We start from the raw sequence: 20,227 nt of genomic DNA, 5'->3' as shown, positions 1-20,227 counted from the left end.
ATGAAGTCTCGCATTGTTGCCCAGGCTGGAGGGCAGTGGTACGATCTCGGCTCACTACAACCTCCGCCTCCCAGGTTCAAGCAGTTTTCCTGCCTCAGTCTCCTGAGCAGCTGGGATTACTGGCACCTGTCACCATGCATTTTTGTATTTTTGGTAGAGACGGGGTTTCACCATATCAGCCAGGCCGGTCTCAAACTCCTGACCTCAAGTGATAGGCCCGCCTCGGGCTCCCAAAGTGCTAGGATTACAGGTGTGAGCTACGGTGCCCAGGCTGTTTTAATTTTTTTTAATTATCTTTTTTTAATTGGGAAAAAAAAAACACTTCACACTTTTTGAGACAGGGTCTCACTATGTTGCCCAGGCTGGTCATGAACTCCTGGGCTAAAATGATCCTCCCACTTTGCCCTCCCAAAGTGCTGGGATTACAGGTGTGAGCCACCGCACCCAGCACAGATAAAGGATACCATTTGTAAAGCACAAATCAACTTTAAAGAAAGCACCCATAATAAAATTGAGAGACTGTTATGTAAACCAGTACAGCATTCTCCATATGATTCCTTCTGTTCTGTCCATCTAAATCTTAGTTATTTGGATTCTTGCCGATTTACAGAGTAAGAGAGGCAATTCAAGTGTCTAAGGGCTATCTGCTGGGTGACCGACCTCCTTCTCAGCGCAGTGGACAGGCTGCCAGCTTGCAGTGTTCATCCTACAGGTCATAAGGAAGGACTAACCCAGGGTCCTGCCTGCCTTAAGACCGCTCTCTGGCGCCACAGACTGGAGTTCCATGCACCCTACAAATGTGCCAACTCTCCTCTCCGTGGGCCTGAGAGCAGAGCCCTTCTTATCAGGCAAATCCCAAGTCAAACCCTCTCCGTTTTCTTGGGGGTACCCAGCCCTCACGGATGAGATGATGCCACCAGCTTAGCGCCGCTGCAGAGATGGGCCCTCACCTCTGAAAACCTCTCCACTTCCGTGTTCTTATGATCCTTCTTGCCAGACATCAGCATCAACTTGTTCAAAAGCTCCTTCAGCTCCTCTAAAGAGTACTTCCGTGGCTCCTCGTGGCTGCCAGGGCTCCCAGGAAGGACCAAGTGCAGAACCGTGTCTGGGGAAATCTGTGAAGAGCACAGGTGAGAAGTCACTTTCCTGGGGGGCAGAGGCCCTGGACTGGCAGCAGCCTGCAGACAGGCCGCAGCGGCACCGAGGGCTGGGGACCGCTCACCTTTTGGCCACCTTTGGGTACGTGGATCACATAGATGCCTCTTTGGTTGATGGCCGTGGCCAGGGTCAGGGATGAGAGTTCCACAGACCCGTGACTCTCCTTCACAGTCTTCAGCCACTCCCAGTTCCTGGCAGAGTCACACTGTGGCGACAAAAGGAGAGAACACGGGCCACGGTTGCAGACAGCATCTTGCCCCCTCCCTCCTGCGGTCGGCCTCCCGCCTCTGCCTCGCTGCACAGCCTTCTCCCCACGCTTCCCCAGGGCTCAGGATGCCGTCGCCCACCCAGCGCCCCAGCTGGACCAGGTGCCACCCTGACAACGTGATGTGTCACTCAGTGCTGCTTTGTGCTCGCTGTTCACCCACATGTCCTCTAGTGCCTGGTGTCCCGGCTGGCACATGGGGGCACTTGGCTTATATTTGTGGAGGAGTAGAAGGGAATGAGCAGCTGCCCGCCTGCCTCTCCACCAGACGCCATCATTCTGCCAGGTCCCCAGTGCAGAGAGCCCTCAGGGAGTGACGCTGGAAGCAATGGCTGTGGGAGTCCCAAGTCCTCTGTGTCCTTCTGTGGCCCCCAATTACAGTAAGAGGAGCTCAGGAAAAACAACAACAGAGGGTTTTGTTTGGAAACTCTCCTGAGTTTCTAGCAGAAAAATGAAGACAGCTTTACCTGCCCTTCCATATGACACTTTTTCCTCCACCCACGTGCAGAGCAGCCGTCCCGAGGCTGGCCCAGGTATCTAGTTAAGCTGCATAAGTCAATTCAGACCCTGCTACAGGTAGTTTACTTAAACTTAAATGTTTACTTTTTTCTTTCCTTTTCTTGTTTTTTGAGACAGAGTCTCACTTTGTCGCTCAGGCTGGAGTGCAGGGGTGCGATCTCAGCTCACTGCTATCTCCGCCTCCAGGTTCAAGCGATTCTCCTGTCTCAGCCTCCAGAGTAGCTGGGATTACAGGCGCCCACCACCACGCCGGGCTAATTGTAAATGTTTACTTTTTTCTGATAAAATATTATATCAATTATAGGAAATAACAAAAAGTAAGAGAATAAAATGACAATTACAACCATTCAGAGAAAACTCCTGGCAACATGTCAGCATATCTCCTTTCTGTCTTTTTTCCACGTGTGTTTTGCACCTTAGAGATTACTATGTGTCATGTAATTTTGTATCCTGCTTTCTAAGTAACAAGATGGTGAATTTCCATTTAGGAAGAAAAGCTTTTCAAATATCATTGAAAATGGCTGTGTACAAACCTACCACACAGGTGTACCACCGTTTGCAGTCACTCCCCTAATGTTGCTAAGCCACGCTGCATTCAATGTAATCTGCATTAGAGCCAGAATAAGACTCACCAGTTTCCTGGGCAGGTACTGGTCATTGTCCAGAGCCTTCCACAGTTTTTTCAGATGCTTCATGAATGCATCGAAGTCCACCCTGAGGTTCCGCTTAAACAGCAGGGATGCGTAGCCCTGCACGGCGTCATGGAAGCAGGCCACCCGGTCCACGTCAATGTCGTTCTCCCCCGCTGAGATGGAGGCCAGGTCCACAAACACCTTCAGCTCGTTGATGCCTGGGGAAGAGAAGAGGGGAGGTCAGCGTGGGACTATTCTGTGAAAGCACAAGACTCGGTCTTTGGCAGTAATCCTTACTGAAGCTGAAATGGATATTTCATAAATTTTTAAGGTTCTGTCCACTTTCTGCTTTCAGTAAGAGTCCAGAACACCTAATCTTTTCTAGTGTTTTTTGTTTTTTTTTTTTTTGAGACAGAGTCTCACTCTGTCATCCAGGCTGGAGTGTAGTGACACGATCTCAGCTCACGGCAACCTCTGCCTTCCAGGTTCAAGTGATTTTCCTGCCTCAGCCTCCCGTGTAGCTGGGATGTCGGGCGCCCACCACCACACCTGGCTAATTTTTTGTATTTTTAGTAGAGACGGGGTTTCGCTGTGTTGGTCAGCCTGGTCTCCAACTCCTGACCTCAGGTGATTCACCCGCCTTGGCCTCCCAAAGTGCTGGGATTAAAGGTGTGAGCCACCACGCCCAGCCTCTAGTGTTTGTTAATACCACTAAACAATCTCTCGCCGTTCCTCAGCAACTTCAGTGTCCCAGGCACTCTACTGCGCTTTTTGTGTACCCTGTTTCCTTCAATCCACACAACAGTACCATTTAAACAAAAAGAAACCAAGGCTCAGCTGTAAATAACATGTTCACAATTAACTATGAAACACTCAGATCATTCCCCTCAGATAAATCACTCATCGAAGGATGTGCATCAGCGTGGACCAAAGAGTCCACCGTTGAAAGCGGCAGCTCTCCCAAGAGAACCAGAGCCTGCAATCCAGCAGGTGGTGGCCCCCAGACTGCCCAGCACACCTGTACTGCCGCCTATGTCCCTCCTGCCTCCTCTGCCTCTTCCTCTCTCCTCTGCCAACATCTAAGCCACAGAACTGAAGAGGCTGCCAAGAAATGCGCAGCCTCGACAGAGAGATTGTGAGAAAAATCTGTGGGGCCGGGCGCAGTGGCTCACACCTGCACTTTGGGAGGCCGAGATGGGTGGATCACTTCAGGTCAGGAGTTCGAGACCAGCCTGGCCAACATGGTGAAACCCCATCTCTACTAAAAATACAAAAAATTAGCTGGGTGTTGTGGCGGGCGCCTGTAATCCCAGCTACTCAGGAGGCTGAGACAGGAAAATCGCTTGAATCCAGGAGGTGGAGGTTGCGTGAGCCGAGATCGCACCACTGAACTCCATTCTGGGCAACAAGAGCGAAACTCTGTCTCAAAAAAAAAAAAAAAAAAGGCCGGGCGCAGTGGCTCATGCCTGTAATCCCAGCACTTTGGGAGGCCGAGGCAGGCAGATTACAAGGTCAGGAGACCAAGACCATCCTGGCTAACAGTGAAACCCTATCTCTACTAAAAATACAAAAAATTAGCTGAGCGTGATGGCAGACGCCTGTAGTCCCAGCTACTCAGGAGGCTGAGACGGGAGAATGGTGTGAACCCGGGAGGCGGAGGTTGCAGTGAGCCGAGATCACGCCACTGCACTCCAGCCTGGACGACAGAGCGAGACTCCGTCTCAAAAAAAAAAAAAAACAACTCTCTGTGGGCAGGAGCTCCCCTTGTCCTCCAGTAAAAAATCTACTGGAAGAAAAAGCTGAAGCGGGGCAAGATTTTAAGGAAAAGGAACCTGAGTCATTTACAGCATCTGTGGCCAGGTGAGTGGCTTTTACACCAGCACAAGGAGATACTGTACCGATGTGAACTCTGTGAGCAATGCCCATCTCCCTAAAGCATGCAGGCAACGTCTTTCTGGCCTTCACATAGCCCTTGGCCAAAGAGAGGTATTTCCGAAGAGTTTAGGAACGCCACACAGTGCGCCATCTGAAAACTTTCTCCAGACTTCCAGGCAACCCCAAAGGCTGATTTTACCTCCAAGAGCCTCCCGGACCCAGCGAATAAACTCCTTCCTCAGGGACAGAGCCTTCAGCCCCTCACACCGGGCCTCGCTGATGTCCTGGAGCAGCTTTTTGGCCTGGATGAGCTCCTGGTTGATTTGGTCCAGGGTTTCATAGCGAAAATTGTCAAAGTCATCAGTCTGCAAGAAAAAGCTCTACTGTGGACTGGAACTCGTGAACCAGAACCCCAGAATCTGTGAGCTGCAAGCACCGACCATCACAGCAGCCCCACCCTCCCTCAATGCCTAGACTTGCCACTGCTGTGACAACAGGCACACGAGCTCTCACCCTTGAATTGGATGATCTAACCCCCACGGCTGTTTCTCCCTCATCAAGAGTAACTATGAGTCCTGGGAACCTGACATTCCACTTAGCATTTTATGTGGACTGTAAAATCAGTTCCTCACATAACCCCACCAGGTAACTACTGTTGCTTTTTCTGCTTTATCAGTAAAGGCCCAGAGCAGCTGCTTCCTCAAGGACATGCACTAGGGTTCAAGTGTAAATGGGTGTGATTCCAGATTTTTTTTTTTTTTTTTTTTGAGATGGAGTCTCGCTCTGTCGTCCAGGCTGGAGTGCAATGGCACCATCTCAGCTCACTGCAACCTCTGCCTCCCCGGTTCAAGCGATTGTCCTGCCTCAGCCTTTCCAGTAGCTGAGATTACAGGCGCCTGACACCACGCCCGGCTAATTTTTGTATTTTTAGTAGAGACAGGGTTTCACCATGTCGGTCAGGCTGGTCTCAAACTCCTGACCTCAGGTGATCTGCCCACCTCAGCCTCCCAAAGTGCTGGATTACAGGCGTGAGCCACTGTGCCTGGCTGTGATTCCAGCTTTAATGCTAAATTCTAATCCTTATCTCATCCTACCTAAAAACACAAGCAGCAAAAGACTCAGCCGGGTGCGGTGGCTCACGCCTGTAATCCCAGCACTTTGGGAGGCTGAGGCAGGCGGATCACAAGGTCAGGAGATCGAGACCATCCTGGCTAACACGGTGAAACCCCGTCTCTACTAAAAAAAAAAATACCAAAAAAATTAGCCTGGCGAGGTGGCGCGTACCTGTGGTCCCAGCTACTCAGAAGGCAGAGGCAGGAGAATGGCGTGAACCCAGGAGGCGGAGCCTGCAGTGAGCTGAGATCATGCCACTGCACTCCAGCCTGGGGGACAGCGTGAGACTCTGTCTCAAAAAATAAAAAAAAAATTAAAAAAAATTAAAAAAAGAAGGAAAAGACTCACCTCTTATAAAACTCTAACAGAAACAACTGATTTAGGGCTTTTGGGTAGAACTGGGAGATGCAGCTGGGCAGTCGACAAAGTGTTTTTCTTTTTGGCTTCTGTAACCTGAAGAGAGCCTATGACCCTTTACAAATGCCTGGTTATGAAAAGAGGAATGTTGCCCTTTCCTGAGTTCTTGATCTTCATACTGACCCAAGAAAACGCCCTCTGGCTAAGGTAGGGAGTTTATTTATAAACAAAGGTAAAAACAAAGCCCTTGGGATATTCAGGCCTCAAGTAGCACACACACAGGAACCCCTGACGGAAGCTCTAAGTCATCCACCCCGCTTTTCAAAGCCACAAAGCCCAAGCTTCCTGAAGAGCCTGAGGCAGGATGCCCCTCCAAACCCCCACAGTCCCTAGCAAATAACTTACAAAATTTAGTAAAGTGCTGAGAACACTGAAGTCACCGGTCAGTCCCAAGCTCTCTTTGACCTGTAAGATGACCTTGGCTGCGTGGACAGCCTGGTGCAGGTGATGGTATTCCTTGATTTGTTCGACTCGCTCCTGGATCCAATCACGTTGGCCCTGGTGGTCCACAGTGCACATGATCTTAATTTCTGAAACCAGGTCCGTGTATTTATTCACAAAGTCCTTGAAGATGACATCAATCTCTGCAAGGGTGACCTTTCCTGACTTTAGATCCCGGTACAGTTTAATGAACTTTCTGTAAGAAGGCTGATACAAATAGTCATACACCTCTTCAAGCTCAAGGATGTGCCTTTCTGATTCTTCTTCGGGCTCGCTCAGCAACTCTGCGGCTTCCTGTCCTTCCCGAGGCTCACTCAGCGGCTCTGCGGCTTTCCGCCAAAAGATCTGGAAGATGTGGCTGTCTCCGAGCAGGTCTATCGTCCCAGCCATTTCTTGGACCTGGGGGGTCAGGTGGTAATGCGTTTTCCTCTGTGAGCTGGAGGAGGTGGGCAGTCTCACCGTCACGGCTTCGTCTAATCTTTTACTGCTGAGGTCTTGTGAGTGTCTTGTTGCAAGCTCTCCAAAGTCCACTTTAGAAACCAAAAGAAAATGTCAGAAGTCAAAGCTCTAATCATGATTCCATTTGATTTCACCTTCCTAAGACTTACTCTCCTCACTTCTCTGAGTGAACTCAAGAGCACACAGCTGCTAGGATTTCTTTCTTGGGAAGAGTTCACAGGTCTTTCCCTCCCTGCTTGGCCTTGTTAACCAATATTCATAATAAAGAAAGCATCATAACTTCTGGACAAAGATGGCAATGTGAAAACACACATCTATTTACTCTCTTTGCCAAACCCCACTCCGATGACAGAATATAAATTGTATTTAAAAAGTCATAAACAGGCCGCACACGGTGGCTCAAGCCTGTAATCCCAGCACTTTGGGAGGCTGAGACGGGCGGATCACGAGGTCAGGAGATCGAGGCCATCCTGGCTAACACGGTGAAACCCCGTCTCTACTAAAAAATACAAAAAAACTAGCCAGGCGAGGTGGCAGGCGCCTGTAGTCCCAGCTACTCGGGAGGCTGAGGCAGGAGAATGGCGTAAACCCGGGAGGCGGAGCTTGCAGTGAGCTGAGTTCAGGCAACTTCACTCTACCCGGGGCAAAAGAGCGAGACTCCGTCTCTTAAAAAAAAAAAAAAAAAAACTAGTCATGAACTAGTTGGGCACAGTGGCTCACACCTGTAATCCCAGCGTGTTGGGATGCTGAGGCAGGAGGATCACCTGAGATCAGGAGTTCATGACCAGCCTAGCCAACATGGCGAAACCCAGTCTCTACTAAAAATACAAAAATTAGCCAGGTGTGGTGGAGTGCACCTGTAATCCCAGCTACTCAGGAGGCTGAGGCAGGAGAATCACTTGAACCCGGGAGGCGGAGGCTGCAGTGAGCCGAGATTGCGCCACTGCACTCCAGCCTGGGTGACAGAGTGAGACTCCATCTCAGAAAAAAATAAAATAAGAAGTCATAAACTGACAAGGACAGGAGGAGGAATAGTGAGCAGGATAACAGGAACAGAATTTTAGAAGTTGAAAATGAGCTGCACCAGTGGTAAATGACATATGAGGCCTGACAACATGGCGTCCTGGGGTCACAGTGGCCAACGCTGAGAGCTGAGCGTTTTATGTCACAGGATTCCCAAAAAGCAGACACACGTTGTGCAGGTCACTGCAAACTGGGAGGTGGTGATGCAACAAGGAAAACTGGGTTCAAAGTCTGTTTAAGACACGGTCCAGGCCGGGCACAGTGGCTCACACCTGTAATCCCAGCACTTTGGGAGGCTGAGGCGGGTGGACTGCTTGAGGTCAGGAGTTCGAGACCAGCCTGGCCAACATGGCAAAATCCTATCTCCACTAAAAATACAAAAAATTAGCCGGACATGGTGGTGGATGCCTGTAATCCCAGCTACTAGGGAGGCTGAGACACAAGAATCACTTGAACCCAGGAAGCGAAGGTTGCAGTGAGCCGAGACTGCGCCACTGTACTCCAGCCTCGATAACAGGGCAAGACTCTGTCTCAAAAAAGAAAAAAAAAGACATGGTCCATCCAGCACACTGTCAGCGCAATGCCCTGACACAGCAGGTGGCCCCCTCCTTCATCCCAGCAGCCAACAGATGCTTTATTTTCTAGAAAGGATAATGCAGAGGGGCGTGTGGACTGGAGGCCACAGATACATGTCAGAAAAAAGGGCATTTCTAGAGACATCCCCTTTCTCAGGAAGCTAACAGAAGACATGAATTATCCAATCTCAGGGGTAAGGAGGAGGGGGCGTGAAGCACAGGGGACAGAGGGAGGTGGCGGAGAACCACACTGAGAACACAGGCCATGGGAGGACTGCACATAGGATGCCGAGGTCCGCCAGCCCGCTTCTCTCTCTTGACTCCCAGAAACCTGGCAGCCAGGCCCACACCCTCCAGACAGGAGACAGAAGACCTCAGGAGACAGGCCAACTTCCAGGCCGAACCACAGCACCCCACGGCAGCACCCCACAGAGGGCCAACCCACTTTTGAGGGCTTTCTCTTAAACACAGACAAACAAGAATGTCCAGACATAGGAGGAAAATCAAAATAAATCAACAAGTGAAGGGAACCTGGAGGAAGCAGCACATGATGCAAGGAAAAGCAAAACCTCCACAACAAAACTGTGAATAACCCAGAAGGGAAGATCCTGTAACGTGAACAAGAGCAGGACAGAATTTTAAAAGGATCATTCTGAGAAAAAGAATTCCTTTACATTAAATATATATACAGGAAAGCTGACATGAAAATGTTAGCAGAAAGTTTGGTTCTGAATAAATCTCTCAAGACCAGAGCGAAAAGCAGATGGAAAACTGGAGGGAAAAATGATGAGTTAGATGACCATCCAGGAGGCCCTGTATCCAACTAACAGGAATTCCAGCAAGAGAAGAAAAAATTAAATCATTCAAGGGAATTTCCCAGAACTCAAGGATTTTGACGTCTAGATTTGAAAGGTCTACCTATTAATACCCAATAGAGGGGACTGAAAATATATTATTTTTTGGGGATAGAGGCCCACTCTGTCACCCAAGCTGGAGTGTAGTGGCATGATTTCGGCTCACTGCAGCCTTGACCTCCCAGGTTCAAATGATCCTCCTGCCTCAGCCTCCCGAGTAGTTGGGACTACAGGCATGCACCACTGTATCTGGCTAAATTTTTGTATTTTTTTTTTTAAAGATGGGGTCTTGCTGGTCAAGACCTTGCCCAGGCTGGTCTCAAACTCCTGGGCTCAAGCAATCCTCCTGCCTTGGCCTGCCGAAGTGCTGAGATTACAGGTGGGAGCCAACAGACCCAGCCTCGATGGAACACAGATCCAGGCCCAGACACGTTATTATTTCAGAATATGAGTAACAGAAAGAGTTCAAGAGCTTCAAGAAAGAGAAAACAGGTCGCACACGAAGGATGTGTAACGGGCACCGCATTGGGCTTCTCCATACATAGCCGCGCTGTGGACGCAGTGACGGCACAGCACATTGAAACTTCAGAAGGAAAATGACTTCCAGTCTGTAATTCTAGATCTAGACGAGTGACTGACCTAGGAAGACGACAGACATCTTTTGTTTTTTTTTGAGACGGAGTTGGGCTGTATCTCCCAGACTGGAGTGTAGTGGCGCGATCTGGGCTCGGCTCACTGCAAGCTCCGCCTCCCGGGTTCACGCCATTCTCCTGCCTCAGCCTCCCGCATAGCTGGGACTACAGGCGCCCGCCACCACGCCCGGCTAATTTTTTTTGTATTTTTAGTAGAGACGGGGTTTCACTGTGGTAGCCAGGATGGTCTCGATCTCCTGACCTTGTGATCTGCCCGTCTCGGCCTCCCAGAGTGCTGGGATTACAGGCTTGAGCCACCGCACCCGGCCAAGGACAGACATCTTTAGGCACACAAGGATTCGAGGGTTTAACCTCTTACACCCCCTTTTCTCAGGAAGCCAGTGAGGGTGTGCTCTGCCAACAGAGGAAGCAAGAGCGCGTGGGGGGCGGGGTCACGGGAACCCCGTCTAACCCAGGCCTGAGGCGAAGGCTCCCTAGGAGGTAGAGGGAGACTCCACCCCACGTCTGCAGCCCAGGGTTGGCAGGTTCCTTCTCAAAGGTCAAACCGATGATCTTCAAGGAAATTCAGACACTCGGCAGAGATTAGGATGAATTAGAAATGAATACAATGAAAACAGCGTATCATTAACACGATGAAAACGGCATTTGACAGGAAATGTAATTCTGTGGAAAACAGAGAGTTTGTGCAAAACGTGGAAAAGGATCACGGTTTCTTTCGTGGTTCACTTCTGATCCGTATGGGTCCTGATGATTTAACCCCAAACAATGATGCGACTCCGCTGTGAGAAAACAGGGAGCAACAGGAGGTGGAAAGGTGATGTGTGCAGGGCACAGGCCAGAAATGCATGGCTCTGAGCCCTCATCTTCCGCAGTGGGCGTCAGCAGCTCGTGCTGATGCCGGAAAAATCAAGGAGACATTTAAGCATGTTATTTGCAAATGTGGACATAAATACCAAAAAGAAGAATCTAAAAGAGGTGAAAGTGATCCCCCAGCAAATGCAAATTTAAAAAAAAATTTTAAAGCCTTCTCTCCAAAATACAGATCTGCTACTGTGATCCATTCCTACTGTGTCTCCTCCAACCCTCTGAGAGCCCTCAACTTCGCCCACTTCTCAGGAATACCACCTTGTATCAGGTGTTTCACATTCCCACACATCTTCAGGAGACTATCCACACATCTTTTCTCTTTCTCTAGAAATAACAGTTCCTCCATTCTCCAATCCAGTGCTTCCTCCATAGCACATTTTTCATCCTGGGGTGAAAGACTTTTTTCCTCTGGAAAACAAGAACAACAAAGTAACCCACTACAGCAAACAGATGCCATTTTCCACGGCAACGCTTTGAATGTGCCCCACCTTCCCCGCCACCAGGACAAGGACTAGGACAGTTTTACGCATAGCCACTTTTTCCAGATGGCCATTATTTTATCACTTTCCCATGATGTTCTTGAGAATTATAAACCACCCCTATCAACTTACGGGCAAGAAGAGATACTCATTATCAAGGCTAAGATGATCATCTCCTTTACAAAAATGCACACGCAAACACAAACGTATCTTCAAGCTACTTAACGCCTCAGGAGCCTGAAGGGCGCATCGCGACTTGATGCTTACTCAGATGCCAGATGTCAAGAAACTGATTCTTGTGCTTTATAATCAGCTCCAGTTGTCCAACTAAAATCGTTCCATTTTGGAGGTCACCAGCAATTTTCGTGAACACAGAGTCAGCAGCACCCATCAACTTCTTGCCCTCCTTTGTAATATTTGCTAGTATTTCCTCATTGGTTCCTGAACAGATGAACAACATAGTTAAACAGTGGGCTCCCCACCTCCCACCTCATTGCCGACACCATGGGAATTCCAAATAACCTCTTGTTCTGCCCCCATTTCCTCAAACACAGGCAACGGCTGGCCAGTGTCTCCAGATACGCCAGTCACTCCACTCCCCTCTGCTTTCCCCCACGACGGTTAGGTCTTGCCCAGATTCATCCCCTGAATAACTTCTTTGTCCACGAAGCAGACTCCCTCAATGGCCAAAATCAGCTGGGAGACATTTCTTAGGTTAAAACCCACGTCCCCTTCAGCGTATGGACGGACTGACTTCCTTTTTTTCTTTTTTTTTGACAGGGTCTCACTCTATCACCCAGGCTTGAGTGCAGTGGCACAACCATAGCCCACTGTAACCTCAGTCTCTGACTTTCCTGCCTCAGCCTCCCCAGTAGCTAGGAATACAGCTGCACATCACAAAGGCTGGTACACTTTCAAAAAGTTTTGTAGAAACAATGTGAGACACTTTTTTGTCTCACTTTGTCGCCCAGGCTGGTCTCAAACTCCTGGGCTCAAGACATCCTCCCGCCTTGGCCTCCCAAAGCATTAGGATTATATGCATGAACCACTTCACCTGGCCTGAATACATTTTTTAAATAGAATACGCAGAATCTTCTTTAAAAAGCCCCCACCCTAGGAATACCTACAGCAAAAGAAAGTGTACCAGGGATGCAGACATACCGAGCAAAGCTTATCACGATGGTCTTAGGGAGACTTTTCATAGCATGTGCAAAGAGATAAACAGCCACGTGAGAACTTTATACTCGGTACATCTTCATTATCTTGTAAAATCTTGGAATTGATTTTATGATAAATTTAGAGGGCAGAATTTTTATATATGTTTACTTTAACCACAGAGGATTTCTCTCCCAGTAATATTAGAGCCATATAGTATTAGGAGAAGAAGCTTATCTGCACCATAACATACCAACATAGTAGCTTTATTAATCATTGCAGAAACTTGGAAGCAACCAAGATGCCTTTCATTAGGTGAACGGGTAAGCAAATTGTAGCACATCCATACAATGGAATATTATTCAGTAGTAAAAGGAAGTTAGCTCTCAAGCCATGAAAAGACATGGAGGAAACGTAAATACATATTACTAAGTGAAGGAAGCCAGTCTAAAGGCAACATCCTATAAAATTCCGACTATAGGACGTTCCGGAAAAGACTAAAGGAAATGGGGGGGCGGGTGCTGGAGCACAGAGGATTTTGTAGGGCAGCGAAACTATTCTGTACGATACTGGAATGGAGGACACAGACCATGGTTTATCCAAACCCCAGAGAATGGACAACACCAGGAATGAACACTATCGTAAACCATGGACTTTAGTTAATAACAATGTATCAATATTGGCTTGTCAGCTGTAACAAAAGCACCACGCTAATGTTGCATGTTAATACCAGGGTACTGCCTGTGTGATGGTGGGGGAGACAGATGAGAACTCTGTAGTTTCTGCTCAATTTTTCTGTACACATAAAAGTGCTCTAAAAAATTCTATCCAACTTATAAACAGGCTGAGCATGGTGGTGCATGCCTGGAGTAGCAGCCACTTGGGAGGCTGAGGCAGGAGGATCACTTGAGCCTGGGAGGTCGGGGCTTTCAGTGAGCAGTGATGGCATCACTGCACTACATGTAACTTGGGCAACAGAGAAGACCTTGTTTTAAAAATAAATAAATTGCCGGGCACAGTGGCTCACCTCTGTAATCCCAGCTACTTGGGAGGCTGAGGCAGGAGAATCGCTTGAACCCGGGAGGCAGAGTTTGCAGGTGAGCTGAGATCCACCACTGCACTCCAGCCCAGGTGAGAGAGCGAGACTCCATCTCAAAAATAAATAAATAAATAAACAAACATACACAACACAAAAACGATCTTTTCAAGAGAGCAGCTTTCACTTATGCACTCCCGTATCAATTCAGTTATTTGACCCCCACAACTTCCCGGATCCGTAGGAAGCTCAGCATTGATTTTGGCTGATCCACATCCGGTGCCCTCTCACTAAAAAAGAGGAATCTAAGGTCTCGCACGTCAACTGGACTCTAACATGTTTAGGATGGAATGTCTCTCTCCCTCCTTGATCACAAAACACCTGGGGCAGCGGGGGCTGGGTGGGAAATCAGACAGCCCAGTACTTCACTTTCTGTTGAGGTCATCAGTGTTGGCTTGGACATTCTACATTGATCTCCAAATAAGCAAGACATACCTGGGTCTGAATTTTAGTTTTTACTACTTATAATCTTTGAGACCTTAGGTAAGTTACAATGCATTCTCCAGTTGTTTCCTGATCTGAAAATTGGGGGCCTTAAAGGGGACTTTCAGAAGGGCTGTTTCAAGGGCACTGGGCCAGTACAGTCACTAGGGTGCAGCAAGCATTCAATGAATAGTGGCTGTTAGCATTAGTCATTATTTACAACGCAAGACACTCTGAGCCTTCCAAAGTCTCTCTGTCCAAACTGCAGCCTTTGTCTAACGTCAGCCCATCCCAATTCAGTATCATCATGTCAGATCTTCTGCCTCCCACCTTCCCCAGAGTCAGAAAGGCACCACCTGCACTGAGCTGATGTTCCCAGCATTCCCTCAAACATACCACACAATTTGAAGAGATGCTTGACATCTGCCCACGTGAGCAGATGTTTTAAAATGTCATCCAAGTTGTCCACAGCTTCCCCATTTTTCCTAGGCCAGGACTTAGTGATCACAGCAGACAAGAGGGTACCAAATTTCTGCAGATTACAGCAAGAGAGCCCCCGAAGGATACTGGTCTGAGACTATAAGAAAATTCATAAAAGAGGGACATTTAGAAGTTTTTCATTAGTTTGTTTTGAAATAACAAAAGCAAATTACCTACTCAATAGCATTTCAGAAATCTACTGTAACTTGTTTTATAAGGCCACAAAAAGAGCAAGACAGTGAAACACTTCACATTTCTTAGAAGATTTTCATTTCCTTGTATACTGCCTCCTTAAGTGTCCAGCACCAGAGATTTGAAGACACACACACAACCACACACCAACACAACCAGTCACCCTCCTTCCTTCTGGCTAACTGCCAGTTTCTGTATGTTTTTTGCACTCTCATATCATGAAAAACACCAAAAGTGAATAAACCCTTAATATAGCATATATTTTATGTTCCTAAATGTAATTCTTTTTTTTTTTTTTTGAGGCGGAGTCTCGCTCTGTCGCCCAGGCTGGAGTGCAGTGGCCGGACCTCAGCTCACTGCAAGCTCCGCCTCCCGGGTTTATGCCATTCTCCTGCCTCAGCCTCCAGAGTAGCTGGGACTACAGGCGCCCGCCACCTCGCCCGGCTAGTTTTTGTATTTTTAGTAGAGACGGGGTTTCACTGTGTTAGCCAGGATGGTCTCGATCTCCTGACCTCGTGATCCGCCCGTCTCGGCCTCCCAAAGTGCTGGGATTATAGGTGTGAGCCACTGTGCCTGGCCCACAAATTTTTTTTTTAATTAGCTGAATATGGTGGCACATGCCTGTAGTCCCAGCTACTTGGGAGGCTGAAGTGGGAGCACCACTTCAGCCCAGGAGGTTGAGGCTGCAATGAACCACGATCGTGCCATTGCATTCCAGCCTGGGTGACACAGCAAGACCTTTCCTCCAAAAAAAAAAAAAAAAAAAAAAATTGGGGATGGGGGGGCAAAAGATCTCAATAAACATTTCTCCAAAGAAGATACAGACAAATCCAATAAGCATATGAAAAGATGCTTGATATCATTAGTTATCAGAGAAATGCAGTTAAAAACCACAATGAGGCCGGGCATGGTGTCTCACACCTGTAATTCCAGCACTTTGGGAGGCCAAGGCAGGCGGATCACGAGGTCAAGAGATCGAGACCATCCTGGCCCACATGGTGAAACCCTGACTCTACCAAAAATACAAAAATTAGCTGGGCATGGTGGTACACGCCTGTAGTCCCAGCTACTTGGGAGGCTGAGGCAGGAGAATTGCTTGAACCCAGGAGGTGGAAGGGTTGCAGTGAGCCAAGATCACGGCACTGCATTCCAGCCTGGGTAACAGAGCAAGACTCCATCTCAAAAAACAAACAAAAACCACAAGGAGATACCACTTCGTACCTACTAGGATGGCTAGAATCAAAAAGTTAGATAACACATGTTGGTAAGGAAGTGGAGAACCTGGAAGCCTCCTATACTGCTGGAGGGATTGAAAATGGTCCAGCTGCTGTGGGACTCGGCCCAACAGTTCTTTAAACAATTAAACACGGAGTTACCATATGATTCAGCAATTCCACATCGAGGTATACACCCAGGAGAAATGAAGACATATACCCACACATAAACATGTACACTAACATTTGTATCAACAGATTTATAATAGCCAAAGAAGCAACCTAGGTGGTCATCAATGGACACGTGGATAAACAGTATTTGGCCATGGAAAGAAATGAAATACAGGTTGAGCATTCCTAATCCCAAAATTCAAAATACTCTAAAATCCAAACTTTTTGAGTATAATGATGCCACAAATGAAAAATTCAACATACAAATACTTAACACAAACTTTGTTTCATGCACAAAATTGTTAAAAATACTGTATAAAATTACCTTCAGACTATGTGCATAAGATGTATATGAAACCAGTGAATTTTGTGGTTAGACTCTGGGTCCCATCCAGAAGACGTCTCATGTAAATACACATATTCCAAAATTTGAAAACATCTGAAATCCAAAACACTTCTGGTCTCAAGCATTTTGGGCAAGGAATACTTAACGTATACTGACACATGCTACAGTGTAGATGGACTTTTGTTGTTATTGCTTTTTGAGACAGGGTCTTGCTCTGTCCCCCAGGTTGAAGTGCAAGTGTGATCATGGCTCACTGCTGCCTTAACCTTCTGCGCCTAAGGGAGCCTCCCACCTCAGCCTCCGAAGTAGCTGGGACCATAGGTGAGCCCTGCCATGCCTGGCTAATTGTTTTTGTTTTTTAGTTTTTATAGAGACAGGGTCTTACTCTGTCACCCAGGCTTGTCTTGAACTCCTGGGCTCCCAAAGTGCTGTGATTACAGGTGTGAGCAACCGTGTCCAGCCTGGACGGACTTTTAAAACATTATGCTCAGCCGGGTGCGGTGGCTCACGCCTGTAATCCCAGCACTTTGGGAGGCCAAGGCGGGTAGATCACCTGAGGTCGGGAGTTCGAGACCAGCCTGACCAACGTGGAGAAACCCTGTCTCTCCTAAAAATACAAAATTAGCCAAGTGTGGTGGCACACTGTTCTTTAAACAATTAAAAGACTCTTTAAACAAAAAGTAGCTGTAATTCCAGCTACTTGGGAGGCTGAGGCAGGAGAAGCACTTGAACCCGGGAGGCAGAGGTTGCAGTGAGCCAAGATCGCACCATTGCATTCCAGCCTGAGCAAAAAGAGTGAAACTCTGTCTCATAAAAAAACAAACAAACAACAACAACAACAAAAACCATTATGCTCAGTGAAATAAGCCATACCCAAAAGGCCACAGACATGATTCCATTCATATTACAGTCCAGAAGAGAGAAAGCCACAGACGCCATTGTTTATGCTCAGTGATCGTTTATGTGTTTATGGCTGCAGAGGGGCGTGGGTGTCTGGAGGGGAGGTGGATGATGGCTAAAGGGGACAGGGTTTCTTTTTGAAGTGATGAAAATGCTCTGTCGTTGACTGTGGTGATGACTGTACATATCCGTGACTACCCCAAAACCTGCTGAACTGGAATTTTCACGGATGAACCGTGTGGCATTAACGATATCTCAACGGTGTTAACAAAAAAAGGAAAGGAAAACCTTATCAAAGGTATCACTCACTTAAAAAATTAGAACCCCTTGGTCCCCGGAATTCAATGACCTCAATGTTTCCGGACTCCCCCTGCAGAAGCAAGGCTGCGCTTGTGCGGGGGGGTTAAGTGTCCACTTAGGAAATGTGAGCGGGGAGCCGTGGCCAGCAGGGAGCTTCTTTGTGTGGCATTGCCTGGGAGACTGTTCCTGGGAGACAGGGGGGCACAATCTCTTCCCCTTTGCAGAAAATAGCTAAACAAATTGATACGATTTTCCATTTCACATATTTTGCTTCCATAAATGTTCTGTCAACCTTTGAAGTCTTTTCCCACATATCCACTGAGCAAGTGTTAACAATCAAGCAAACCAGCAGCCACAACGATAACGGGGCCATCTGAGGAGCGGCCTGCAAGCCCGTTTGACTTGTGCCACCTGTGCCCGCCCGTGATTCCGTACAGAACACATGCAGGATGGCGTGAGCAGGAGGGACCGTGCAGCACACCGAGGAACCCGGAGAGAACTGGACTTCGGCGCCATCGCCCTGGGCGAGGGGGGAGGGTGCCCACTTCCCAGTCTCTGAGTTAGCAAAGGAGCTGAGACCCAGCAGACGGTTCATAGCCCTTAGCTGGGTCACGGCAGAACACAGCTGTGAGCCCAAATCCATTTCCCTGGGAGAAGGTTATTCACCTGGCAGGCTGAGCTCACGGCTTCAATGATGCATTTCTCGAAGGTCTTGGCCACACTGTCCTCTAAGCCTTCGCTGTCCCAGTGACTACTGCAGTAGGCAGTGATCTGGGAGAGGGGCTTCTCCTGCAAAAATCGAAGGGGGGTTTCAGAGCTTTTGGATGCAGCGCTCCAGTACTCTATGGGATCAAAGTGCTTTCATCATCTTTACTTTTCCACTGTTTTACCATTTCCCCCAACTTTAAGCTTCTCCCCACCCATGCAAAGCATGTCCTCCCTGCACCCACCAGTGGACCAAAGGCTAAAATTTTAAAAAGAGTCTCTTCTCCCAGTCTGCAGAAAAAGCACCTGGCTTGCAAAAACAGGTAAGTTATGAGAAATAGGTCATTTTTCCTGGTTTCTGTTTTCCCTCCAAAGATCCATTTAACAGTTACATATAGGCTGGGCACGGTGGCTCATGCCTGTAATCCCAGCACTTTGGGAGGCCGAGGGGGGTGCATCACGAGGTCAGGAGATCGAGAGCATCCTGGCTAACACGGTGAAACCCCGTCTCTACTAAAAAATACAAAAAACTAGCTGGGCGAGGTGGCGGGCGCCTGTAGTCCCAGCTACTCAGGAGACTGAGGCAGGAAAATAGCGTGAACCCGGGAGGCAGAGCTTGCAGTGAGCCGAGATCCGGCCACTGCCCTCCAGCCTGGGTGACAGAGCGAGACTCTGTCTCAAATAAATAAATAAATAACAACAAAAAAAGTTACATCTAAAACTCTCGTATCACAGAAAAGCTAATTTTCCTTGAGCCTCAGGCCTTAATTCAGCAGGAGGGGCACGTCTGCGTGTTCTCCACTTGTGTTTCATGAGGCTCCTGTCACCAACAGACCACTCAGACTTGCTGCCTGTGGGCAGGCTTGGCCCCTCCTATGCTCGGGGCCCCATTGACGGAGGCAGGAGGCAGATACATCCCATGCAGACAGGGGTGGATCCTTGGCAAAACCCCAGCTTTGAATCGAAAAGCCTGAAACCCACGGCCCTAAGTGAGAACCTCTCTCCCCGTGTGCCTGCTCTCTCCCCATCGCTTCTTTCAGAGAAATGCCTTTTTTTTTTTTTTTGAGACGGAGTCTCGCTCTGTCGCCCAGGCTGGAGTGCAGTGGCCGGATCTCAGCTCACTGCAAGCTCCGCCTCCCGGGTTCCCGCCATTCTCCTGCCTCAGCCTCCCGAGTAGCTGGGACTACAGGCGCCTGCCACCTTGCCCGGCTAATTTTTTTGTATTTTTTAGTAGAGACGGGGTTTCACCGTATTAGCCAGTCTGGTCTTGATCTCCTGACCTCGTGATCCGCCCATCTCGGCCTCCCGAGAAATGTCTTTTTACCAGTAGAATGCTGCTTTTTCCAAAACTACCTATGGCCCACCCTAACCCTATCTTGTGCCTATAAAGACCCCAGACTTGGTAGCGAGAGACGTAGGTAGAGAGAGAAATAGCTTGACTGGAGACAGTGACTTGACTTCAGCAGGATGGCTGGACTTCAGAGGAGAGACGGTTTAACTATGGAAAGACGTCCTGACTTGAGGAAAGAGCCAGCCAGAGTTAGCTGGACCAGAGGCAGATTCCCCACCTGACCCATCCCCTCTCCAGCTCCCCTCTCCACTGAGAGTCATTTCCATTGCTTAATAAAATTCTTCGCCTTCACCATCCTTCAAGTGTCCAGGTGACCTCATTCTTCTTGGATGCTGGACAAGAGCTCGGGGCCCACTGAGTATGGGTACCTAAAAAAGGTTGTCACATGGGCCCTTTGCCCTTGATGGCAGAGGGCAGCCACCCTAGGCAACACGGCAAGGGGCCCACTGAGCTGATAACACACCACTGTCCATAGATAGCAGAGCTAAGAGAGCACCTGCCCTCTGGAGCTTAGGGGTTGCAGGCACCTCAACCTGGGCACCGCTGCAGGGCCCACACGGAGCT

At 48.4% G+C, this 20,227-nt stretch overlaps 1 protein-coding gene across 7 annotated transcripts in view; it reads right to left on the bottom strand.

Moving 5' to 3' along the window:
- RNF213 (ring finger protein 213) overlaps positions 1–20,227 on the bottom strand; it is a 132,478-nt gene that overhangs the window by 57,037 nt on the left and 55,214 nt on the right. For all 7 annotated transcript variants that reach the window (XM_023211605.2, XM_023211609.2, XM_023211604.2 and 4 more), the window contains 9 exons: positions 18,274–18,396; positions 14,401–14,581; positions 11,598–11,771; positions 11,110–11,259; positions 6,325–6,950; positions 4,649–4,814; positions 2,575–2,792; positions 1,223–1,363; positions 951–1,115 (listed from right to left, as the gene is read on the bottom strand). In XM_023211605.2, the coding sequence (XP_023067373.1) occupies positions 951–1,115; positions 1,223–1,363; positions 2,575–2,792; positions 4,649–4,814; positions 6,325–6,950; positions 11,110–11,259; positions 11,598–11,771; positions 14,401–14,581; positions 18,274–18,396 (1,944 nt within the window). The remainder of the gene's footprint in view (positions 1–950; positions 1,116–1,222; positions 1,364–2,574; positions 2,793–4,648; positions 4,815–6,324; positions 6,951–11,109; positions 11,260–11,597; positions 11,772–14,400; positions 14,582–18,273; positions 18,397–20,227) is intronic.

The sequence above is a fragment of the Piliocolobus tephrosceles genome, chromosome 16 (genome assembly GCF_002776525.5).
Source record: "Piliocolobus tephrosceles isolate RC106 chromosome 16, ASM277652v3, whole genome shotgun sequence".
Taxonomy (NCBI): Eukaryota; Metazoa; Chordata; class Mammalia; order Primates; family Cercopithecidae; genus Piliocolobus; species Piliocolobus tephrosceles.
The sequence above is the reverse complement of the archived record's forward strand: the minus strand, read 5'-3'. Positions and strand labels throughout refer to the sequence as shown.